This window comes from Saprolegnia diclina, assembly GCF_000281045.1.
Source record: "Saprolegnia diclina VS20 unplaced genomic scaffold supercont1.65, whole genome shotgun sequence".
Lineage (NCBI taxonomy): Eukaryota > Oomycota > Saprolegniomycetes > Saprolegniales > Saprolegniaceae > Saprolegnia > Saprolegnia diclina.
The window spans coordinates 74653-85375 of NW_008246132.1; the positions used below are offsets into that span (position 1 = coordinate 74653).

The window sequence follows — 10723 nt, forward strand, 5'->3', positions numbered from 1 at the left end:
CTGCACGGCGGGCGGCGCGCGTTCGAGGGCAAGACCTCTGCGCAGGTGTGCTTCGACTACGTTGTCCCGACCACGTCAACCTCGGAAGCGTCGCTCGTCGAGCACGTGCGTCTCCACACGTCCGACGCGGCGTACGTGCAGCCCGCGACGTGGTACATTAGCCACGCGTGGGGCTACATCTTCCTCGAGACGCTCGAGAGCCTCGAGTCCTTCTTCCGCGAGCGCTCCATTCACGACCCGGTCGTGTGGTTTTGCGTCTTCAACAACAACCAGCACCGCGCGAGCGAGCACCCGTTTGCGTGGTGGCAGTCGACGTTCCAAGAGTCGCTCGCGGCCATCGGCAACGTCGTCATGATCATGCACCCGTGGAAGAACCCGATCACGCTCACGCGCTCGTGGTGCATCTTTGAGGTCTACGTCACGATTTCGGTCGGCGCCAACTTTGACGTGGCCCTCGCGCCCAACCAAGTAGCGCAGTTCGTTGACGATATCCTTTTGGACATCAGCGCCTTCTACAACATGCTCGCAACCGTGAGCAGCGAGGCGGCGCAGGCCACGGTGCCAACCGACAAGACCAACATTGATCGCGTCATCACGAGCACGGTCGGGTTTACGGGCCTCGACCGCATGGTGCTCGAGACGTTTGAAGCGTGGATGAAGCGCGCGATCCGCGGGCGCATCGCGGTGGCATCGACGGCGCTCGAGAAGGCGCGGCTCTTCAAGGCCCTCGCTGAGTTTGTGTCGCTCAACGGCGCGTTCGTCGAAGGCGAGGCGCTCGGCACGGAAGCGCTGGCTCTGTATCTCGAGGCTCTCGGGCCCGAGGATCCTGCGACCTTGTACATGCAAGGGCTCCTCGCCATGTTCCAGGGCCACCAGTACAAACCGCGCGATCTCTGGGAACCCACGCTTGTCGACGTGATTCGCCGGCTCACGGAGACTGTGGGGCCAATGCACGAAGATACGCTCAACTGTATGTCACATCTTGGCATGCTGTACGCAGAAGTGCTCAACCAGACGGACGAAGGACTCGAACTGCTCGGCGAGACCCTCGCGCGGATGCTCGAGGTGTACGGACCGGACCACCCGCGCACGATCGACACGCGGTTCATGCACACGCTCTTTGAGACGCCTACGATGGAGTACGACGACGCTGTGAACGCCGTGACGGCGTGCAACGTCGAGGTGCAGCGCGTCATGGGCAAGAACCACCCGACGGCGCTGGCGGGCGCCAACTTTCTCTCGCTCCTCAACACGCGCATCGGCGGCTCGCGCAGCAACCTGCTCGCCATCGACATTAGCATCGCCGACCGCCACGAGCGTATCTTTGGTCGGGACCACCAAAACACCCACATGAGTCTCATCAACCTCGCAACGACGTGTCTCGAGCAAGGCGACTATGACCAAGCGTTAGCCCTTGTCGCACCCATCGTTGCCGATGTCGATGGACCGCTCGATGGCACGCGGCTCTTGCCCCGCGCAATGGGTACGACAACATATTCCCGCTCTCGTAATAACACTCGATGTGTACTAGCCCACCAGGTAATGGCGCAGGCCTATGACAAGATTGGCGAGTGCGCGCTGGCAGTCGACGCGTGGGAGGCCGCGATCGACGGGTTCCTGCAGACCGACGCCAAGGACCAGCTCCCAGCGTGCGTCTGGAACCTCTACTGGGCACGCCACACGGGCGACCTCTGGCCAACTCTAGCTTGCATTGAGTCGCTCCTGGCCAACTTTGAGCGAACGGAGCTGCTCACCGAAGGCTGGGGCTTGACGACGTGCTTGGCGTGCGAGCTACCGATGCTCGAGGGCATCACGTACATTTGCCCTGGCTGCACGATCAACCTCGGCGTGGTCTGCGCGACCTGCCACGAGATGGTGCCCGAGTGTCTCGACTGCGAGCGCTCCGTGCTCTTGCCCGCCGAGCCACCGGCCCGAGCGCTCCTAAAGAAGCGCGTACAATGGCTCACAAACCATGGACCCTCGGACGCCCTGCGCGCTGCCGTCGACGCGCTCGCCGAGTACTGTTATCGGTGGCACTTGCCACTCGAGGGCCCAGCGCCGCAACCATCACCGACACCTTCCACGCCACCAAGTGACGCCACCGATGCGGCGCATCAACCCACCGTTGCGTGGCTTTGTTGCTGGCGACAATGGCCCAGACACCAAAAAGCGACTATAACCAAGTCGAATAGATAGCTGTGAGATTAGCAGATGCCTTCTAGTCGATTGATAGAAGCCCGGTTTTCCAAAGGTAGAGCGCGCGGCCGATGCACCAGCGTGCCATGCGTAGGAAGAGCCGGCTCGCAAAGCCGGTGAGGAGACCCGAGAGGATCGCGCCGAGGACCGTCGTAAGCGTCCAGCCATTCGGCGTCGCCAGTGCCGCTGTTGTCGTCGAGGCATTGGTCCCAAAGGCATCGGGCGGGTCGAAGCGCGCCGGGTGGAGCTCTCGCCACTGCTTGACGTCGTCAAGGAGGGTCGAGAGCTGCGCGTCGGCGTCCGAGGCAAGCGTGACGGTGGCGACGAGGGCGAGCAGGGGCCAGTAGCGCTGCATTGGTCGGCACGACTAATATTGCAAAGTGGCTCCGTTCGTCAGCGGTCGACGCCCAGAAATCAAGGTGTAGCTTGACCTTTGTATGCAATACAGGGTGCAAGGTATTTGCCATCCAGGTATACTTGAAGTTGGCGCTCTGAGACGAGGAAGGTGTCGACCAGTCGGCGGCGCGGCCTCGGAGCGCCACACCGATCGAGTGGCGCGCAAGCTCCTTTGCTAGTTCTAAAGTACTAGAAATCGTATACGGACTAGACGCGAACCAACCTGGATGGCGCACTTCCGGCAGCTCGAAAGGAGCAGACGGCGCGGTGCAGCGCCACGTGCACGCAGTAGTACCGTGATGAAGGTCGCGTGTCCGCCACAATACAGCGTATCTGCAGTGTTCGGTCCTGTTCGGACCCTGGCGCTTTTGTTCAGAAAAATGAATTCTGAAAACGACCAGGCGGATGATGCTAGTTGTCCAATCGCACGCCACTGCGCGACAGTAGTAGCTTGCAGTCATCGTCGAGAACACAAGACTCTGCCGTCGCCTCCAGAATGCTTGATCGACTTGCAGTCACGAGAGGTGTTTGCGTCAGGGGAACGTACAAATATTGCGAAGCCGTCGCCAAAAGCAATCTCGGATGATGTTGAAACATGTGGTGTCAAGCACCCACGGCGACCCGATAAGCTGGTTGAACTTCAAGGTGGCGCGCCGGGTTGCAAGCGTGGACTGTGCAAGCGCTCGCTAAATAGACCGGCATCAACTACTCATGCTTACCCAGCCTCGAGTGTATGAGTAGTCGATTGGAATGTTAGGAAACCGCGATGCGCCGCGAAAGTAAGGTCGGTGACGACCGCGAGGACGCACCAAGGCGATGGCACCACGTGGTGATTGCGTCAGGAGCGAGATCGCGCGCTCCGTCGTTGCGAGCACGAACAGGACACATCGAGAGGTAGGCTGTGGTTTTGCATGCTTTTCAACGGATGTGTTGTCGCGCGCAAGTCAACGCATGGACGTTATCGTTGATCACCGACTGCACTGTGGTGCTGTCCATGCTGCGGATCTACCGGTACTGCAGCAACGCTCGTCTGTGCGCCGATGCCGGTCAGCATCCTTGCAGGCGCGGACGAGCAAGATCAACGCTGCCATACCACGGCCGTTGGCGATGTGTCGATTCTATACTAGCACGTGAAGTACGTACCCCGTGAAGAAGACGTGGATATGGCGTGTGGCCGGTCCATACTTCGCCACGAGTCCAGCAAGGCGGCGGACGACGAGGCATCGCGGTTTCTATTGTAGCATGTACTAGTACCAAAATCAAGAGGCTCGCCAATGAACATCGATGCAACGTGGATTGCCCGCGGACTCTGTTTCCGCCGTGCTAACGACGAGTGCTCCATGGGTACGAAAGAAGTAGAATGTGATTAGGAGCTTGTATGTAACTCTCAACTTCCTTCTAAAAGCAGGTCTTGGTGGCAGTGTAAGCTTCTTTGATCTTAGCACTAAGACTAAGATCTAAGCTTACACCCGAACTTATTGAATCTGGACTAGATGCATACGGGGTCTTAAAAACTAATTACGTCTGTACTACTAGGTAGATGCACACGGGGTCATACGGGAAGTAAAGCCAATACCAAAGTCATGCATGGCATAGCTACAATAGAAATACATTGACGTGTTGATGCTGCATCTCAACAAACAACGCCAAACAAATCAAATGATTTCACTCGTTTCAACCCGTTTAAAGTCAATGGGTGGACAAAACGACAAGATTGTCATCGATAACTCGAACGATGATTGGCTTCTACTTGGGGCACTTGTCCAAGCTGATGTACTTGCCGCCCGTCTGGACCGCGGTCTTGATCGCGCCAGTGTAGTCTTGGGCCACCAAGCTGAGCGTCACCTTGGCCGTTTGGCCGACAATGTCGACGACGGTGTTGACGCACGTGGCGACGCTGGACGTGCAGAAGAGGCCGCAGTCGGTGCCAGCGGGGTTCACACACTGAGGCCAGCACACGGGACCGACGCCGACTTGGTTGGCAGCGCACGGCGGGTAGCAGAGAAGACCGCTCTTCTCCAGATGCTTGGGGCATCCGAGGCGCGAGACACCGACGCCACGGCCGTAGTGGTCCTTGCGGCAGAACGCACCGTCGTCATGGAACCCCTCGGGGCAATCGGGCGAGCAAATACAGCAGCCAACGTTGTGGAAGCCCTTGTCGCATTTCGGGTACCACATGGCCCCGTTCTTCTCGCAGCCCTGGCCGTTCTCACGCTTGCACTTGTCTTCGTTCCAGATCGCGTAGCCCGAGCCACGACCGTAGGCGGACGGCTTGGCGCACGAGACACCAATATCGGTCGCGCCCTTGACGCCACCACAGCCCTTCTTGCGGCAGATGCAGCAGCCCACCGACTCGTAGCCTTCCTTGCACTTGGGGTAGCAGAGCGCACCCCAGGCCTCCTCACCGGGCAGACACTGGTTCTCGAGAACCGTGCCGACGCCACGCCCGACACCTTGGCGACGGCACACGACGGGCTCAGGATCAAAGACACCCGTGACCTTGCTCAAGATCGACTGCACTTGGTCGACGATAGCAGCACCGTCCTTGACGTTGGCACCGTTCTTGATGATGTCTTGGATCGAGTTGATGAGGCCCGGGCCGTCCGAGGCAGCGATTTGGCCAAGCTCCATGGCGATCTTGATGTTCTTCATGAGGCTGTCGCCGTTCTCGGACGTCAGACCGTCCTTGGAAATGCTCTGGAGGTCGAGCGCGATGCTTTGGTTGCCCGTGAAGGCGCTGCCGGCGCTCGGCCCCGTCGCCGTTGTCCAGATGCGCTGGATGTCATCAGCTGAGATAGGGCTCTTGGCTTGCTGGATGTGCTGGATCACCCGCGCCGTCGCGTTCTGCGAGAGGCCGTTGAGCGCAATCTCGCGAAAGTCCTTGGCAATGTCATCGTTGATGCCTTGCAACGGCGGCAAGGTCACGGCAACTTCAGCGAGGTCGCGGTCGCCGGGCAGCACCTCGAGGCCGCGCACGTAGTGGACAACACCACTGTCGTCGCCGGCAACAAGAGCCACAAGCGCGCAGAGCGCCGCCGTAAGGAGTAGCTTCATCGTGGAAGATTGAAAAGTGAGACCATTGCCGCACCGCAACGCGTTTGACTCCGTACACATTGCATTCAGCCATCTGTCGACCCGTGTATACGTAGATGACGTGGGCACCGGCGCGCGCTCTTCCTCGACATATACATACGTTTTTGTATGGTAGAGTGAGAGTGCCATGGTGCGAAAGAGGATGCACGCTCATGCGTGGATAGAAACATGACCAATTGAGCGTCTCTCCGTCGTTATCAGAGATGGCCAACTGGATACTGCGCGGTACAGCTTCCAGGTTGTCATCCCTTCTAGGTTCATTTAGGTTGCGTTACATATATGCACTCTTCTCGGCGCGACCATACATGCCCCGTAGAGCCCAACGCTCGGCTTACTCCACTGACTCGCCCACCCATCTCACATTGCTGTGCACTGCGGTACCGCGTGCGGATTGGTCGGGCGTGCTGGGATATGTCCCGAAGTATATACGTTTGTACTGCGACCCATAATAGCAATTTTTATATGGACCCTTGTTGCTAGACGGGAGTAAAACTGCGGTCGCCACATTGTGATCGATTTGATGGAGTACATTGTCCTGACCGTGCACCACCGGTACGGTCGTCGTGCGACGTCACGACCCGCAGATCCGTTTGTAAGTAAGAGTGGTTGTGACCCCATTATCCCACCGGTGTGCCCCTTTCTTGGCACTTTACGAACAAGAGGGTCCGGTCAACATGTGTGGCAAGCGTGGCATGCACCAATGATGGCACCGCAAGACCGTGACGGCTCGAGTAATCGCTACCATTTTGGGATTTGTGATTTATCATGCACGCCGTTGTCGCGACACTGTCAGCTGCACTTGTCAGCCGCAGTGTCGGTAACAGACATCATCGGTGCCGAGATGCCGACGCAGAGCATCGGGGTGACCGCTTGAAGTAGACACTCGCCGCAAGCACGCAAGTCGCACGTAGAAAGGACTCCAAATGGACGTGTGCTGCTTCCTAGATTCGGTTGGATTTGCATAGCTATTGCATTTTAGCTAGTCGAGAAGAAGACAACCATCGGGGACACAACTCGGCGTGGCTGAGCAAGCGTCCGATTATCCTCTGCTAAAACTAGCGGGGTCATCGACTTGATGGTTAAAGTTTGGCATACTATAGTTGCGCCGATGTGTACTGGGCGAGGTGGCATAGCGGTGCAAAATACCGACCTGCACTCTGTTTTGTATCAATCTATCTCCGCCTATCCTGCCGATACTTTGATACAAACAAGACGCAAAACCACACCTTGCACCGAAAGCGTTCTGGACACGGAGTGTATAGGACAACGAACCACTCTGCTACTGGGAAAAATGATAATTATACGAAGTTTTGTGACTGCGAGTTGCAGGCGTCGCGTGTCAGCAGTATGGTAGCGGGCGTGTAGGACGCCGCCACATATTTGAGCCAATTCGGTGTGCACGCAACCACAAACCGGATTTGCTTCACGAACCGGCTTGCTTAAAACGCAAAACTGACTTGGCGAGTCTAACCGGTTTACAAAGCCGGTTTGACCACGGCTCCGCGGCTCGTGCAACAAGATGACAGCTTGTGAGAACAACATGTCTTGTACGATAGACATAACACTACTGCTGACACCTTGTTGACCAAGAGAGGCTTTGCTACGTCGAGAGTCGACTGTGGGATCCAGAGGGAGGATACTTCTGATATGATAATGGTTCTGCTTCGCTGGCTTGCACCCGCTACGTCACAAATGCGTCCTTGGCAGCTTGGCTTGCGAATCTCGAGCACGGGATGTGGCAAGCCGGTCGCAGACATGCTCGAGCAGACATTACACTTTGCCGTAGTCGATGGCACCAGAACGCTGCTGGTTGAAGAAGCTGAGGAAACTGCCTCTCCAACCAGCAGCCATAGCTGAGACCCACTGGCTGCTACCTTGCACGTGTCGTCAGTAGAAGGACCAGGTAAAGTCATCAGAGAGCATGCGTTGCTCGCGTCATCTCGTCATGTGTCATCATGATCACACCACTCGGACGCGATATCAACTGGGAAGGGAATGGTTTCCCGCTGTATCGCAGCAGCTCCGAGAACCACTGCTTCCCGTAGAGTCTCCACGTCCGGCGCGCAGACCAGCGCATTAGTTATGCGACGAAGAGCACATCGGCCGCTGCCAGCAAAGAATCTATGCAGCGCCTGAACACCCTGTCGTTCTTGGATGCGTCCGCAAGCAATGCGGCGAGTGTGTCCCAGTCGCAAGCGCGTGCTGAACGCGTGCAATGCTTGTGGAAAGGGACCTACGGACGGTATGCGCCTGGCCACATGATCCTCATTTCTCGGTGCTCTGCACGCTCTCGTAACGGGCTTTGAGAAGGCGATGAGAGCGTGTCTGCTGCGACCTCAACAAGTAGCGTCAGTAAGATCCTTCGCAGTACTATCTGCAAAGCTCCCGAACGGCAATGTTGGCGCGTGATTGCTTTGTAATTGTGCCACGTGGATCCCACCCTGAATTCGAACACCCGTGCCTCTGAAAGTGTGGACCTGTCCAAGTTCGAACTTCGATTTCCGTGGCCTTTCCAGCAACGGCAAATCCATTGGGTCAGTTTGATGGCCGGCCAGCTGCTTGCTTCTGCAGAGTCTTCACGTCTGTCTTCAGGCTGTCGTGTCGGACGCGGCCGAGCGATCCTGACAGCGCAATGACGCGGCACTTGCCACTCTGCAGCACTCTCCCGCGCGTCGTTTTGCATTACAATGCGTCGTTCGATGCGCCTGTCTCGACGTCTATTTGTGTCGATGTAGCGTCGTCGCGCCGACTAGAGCCAGGGTTCATTCAAGATGTAGAGAAATATCGGGCTAGACTACTACTAGCAGTCCTCGTACGTAGAGCTCGCACGCACTGCTTCGCTTGCAGAAAGAACCTCGCGACGCACTCGCAGTCTGACGCAACTTCGATCGAAGTTGATGATACAGCACAGCCGGACCCGACGACTAACGGCAACGGCCACAACATGTGGCGCTCGTACCACAGCTGACGGCGACGCGCCGCGATGTCGGCTGATTCATTTCTCTTCTTCCAGCAATGTGGGTACGTTGCGTGGCCCTTTTCATCGCCGCTGTCTCTGCGGCGCTCAACGACACCAGTTCGACCAATGCGACGGCGCCGCCCGCTACGATCCGCGTTGTCGAGGACATCACGGTGTCGCCCGCACCGTTCCTCGCACCGTCGCCGTCGCCGCGGAGTGTGCCTCAAGTCACGACGTTGGCAACTGCGCCGCCGGCCCGTACGCTCCCATCTCCAGTTCTGCACCACTCATCTTGCGCGTAGAGGTCAGCCCCACAATAGTCTTTGTCGGTGTCGGGATCACGACGCTGCTTCTTGTCTCGGCCATCGTGCTCTGGCAAGGCCGTCGGCGGCGCCAAGGTCGCCCAAAGCGGTCGCTCGAAAAGCCCGAGCTCGGCGGCACCAAGTCGCCAGTGGCGATTCTCGCCGACATCGAAGACGACTCGTACGATCTGTACATGGAGACGCTGCGCACGCGCGGCAGCCAAGGCGGCGACTCGCTCTTCATGACGACACAAGAGAACATCCAGCACGACCTGCAGGCGCTGTTGCCGTGGCGGATCGAGGCGCTCGAGGTACTTCCGCGTGAAAAGGTCGAGCACAAGACCAGCTACGCGGCAACGTACCGGCGCGAGCTCGTCCATGTCAAGCAGTGGCGCGGCGTCAAGGGCTACGAGTCGACCGTGTTTGTGGGCCAGCTCGTCTTGCGCATCAAGTACGTCGTGACACCATTGTCCTGTAGTGTACTAACGTACACGCACTAGGTTGTCGTGCCAGCAGATTGTCCACTTACGGGGTGTTGCGTGGTCCGACACGACCGCGTTCCATGCGATTTTCGAGCACATGGACGGCGGCACCTTGCGGCAATACCTCGAACGCACGCCGCAAACAGACGCCGCGTGGAGCCAAAAGCTCTTGTATGCACTCGACGTCGCCCAAGCCCTCGACTATTTACATGCCAAGGACATTACGCACCGGGACCTTCGGTCGGCCAACGTATTTTTGAACCAAATTGGCGACGCCAAAGTGTCCAACTTTGGCTGGCTCACGCCGCGTATCGAGATGGGCGGCCCGCGACAAGACGCGACTCCGTGGAATGCCCCCGAAGTCGTGGCGGGCCATCAGTACTCGGTCGCGGCCGATATTTATTCGTTTGGAATGCTGCTCTACGAGCTCGAGGTCCACACCAGCCTCCCGCCCTCGGCGTACGCGGTGCAAGCGCACTTTGCACCGACAAGTCCGCTCGTCAACGTCGGACCGCTCTGCCTCGCACTGAGCCCGGCCCAGCGCCCGACGATCGAGTGTATTTTAAAGGAGCTTCGCGCCCAGCTGCAGCGCTATTAGACTAGACCTCTTCTACTACTATTATTTCAGTCATTCTTTGTCCTTTGTCCTTTCTGCACTGGGCATGGCTTGGTCAACGCAGGGATGGCACGTTGCCCATGCAATATTCCCGTATTTTCTGGAAATGAGATAGGATTGGCTTAAATACTCGATATTTGCCTCGATGCAGCCAATCAGATACGCGAATATGTCGCTTGGAAATCCCGAAAAACCCGGTGGCATTTGACGCCAAACGCGGTGGTACGACGGCAGTAGTACTCGCTCGATAGACGCCGATGACGTCGCAATGAGGAAGCCAGGTGCCGCAAGGCGTGGTGGGTCGTCGACCTTCAAGAAACCCCCACCGTCTCTACGCAACGTCGCTCACCTCAAGATTCTGGGTCCCACCATCCATGACCATCTTCAAAGTTCTTCAGTCAGCTTGTTTACATGTACGCCAAGGTGCCGCGTCACTGGTCTGTGATGTTGAGGAAGGGCGCCATCCAGCGGGTTGCTCTCGGCTGTAACGACGCTGTGCAATGTGCGCTCGTAGGAGCCTTGTTAGCGAGGCTAGACTGCTGCGATCCGAGAACACCGATGGCGGGATCGCATAACTCTTGTCGCCGTCAGCATCAATGCGGCGACGGTGTTGGGCGCAGTAGTACAGAGGACGTTATAATAGGTACGCGAAACGAAGCATAAAAGTAAGTGCCGCCGG

General features: G+C 57.7%; 4 protein-coding genes across 4 annotated transcripts; 2 read left to right on the plus strand and 2 right to left on the minus strand.

The window, feature by feature from the left end:
- SDRG_13959 (hypothetical protein) lies at positions 1-2212 on the plus strand. The gene is made up of 2 exons (XM_008620060.1): positions 1-1483; positions 1532-2212. The coding sequence occupies exons 1-2, from the start codon at positions 352-354 to the stop codon at positions 2194-2196; spliced, it is 1797 nt and encodes a 598-aa protein (XP_008618282.1). The 5' UTR covers positions 1-351; the 3' UTR covers positions 2197-2212.
- A 6-nt stretch (positions 2213-2218) lies between these two features.
- On the minus strand, positions 2219-2551 carry SDRG_13960 (hypothetical protein; the record flags this gene model as incomplete). Its single annotated transcript, XM_008620061.1, has 1 exon — positions 2219-2551. The coding sequence occupies one exon, from the start codon at positions 2549-2551 to the stop codon at positions 2219-2221; it is 333 nt and encodes a 110-aa protein (XP_008618283.1).
- Positions 2552-4257: 1706 nt separating this feature from the next.
- SDRG_13961 (hypothetical protein) lies at positions 4258-5699 on the minus strand. The gene has a single exon (XM_008620062.1). It carries the CDS (start codon positions 5644-5646, stop codon positions 4339-4341), a length of 1308 nt encoding a protein of 435 aa, XP_008618284.1. The 5' UTR covers positions 5647-5699; the 3' UTR covers positions 4258-4338.
- Positions 5700-8697: 2998 nt separating this feature from the next.
- On the plus strand, positions 8698-10076 carry SDRG_13962 (TKL/LISK protein kinase). The gene is made up of 3 exons (XM_008620063.1): positions 8698-8902; positions 8947-9397; positions 9447-10076. The coding sequence occupies exons 1-3, from the start codon at positions 8701-8703 to the stop codon at positions 10024-10026; spliced, it is 1233 nt and encodes a 410-aa protein (XP_008618285.1). The 5' UTR covers positions 8698-8700; the 3' UTR covers positions 10027-10076.
- Positions 10077-10723: the final 647 nt, after the last annotated feature.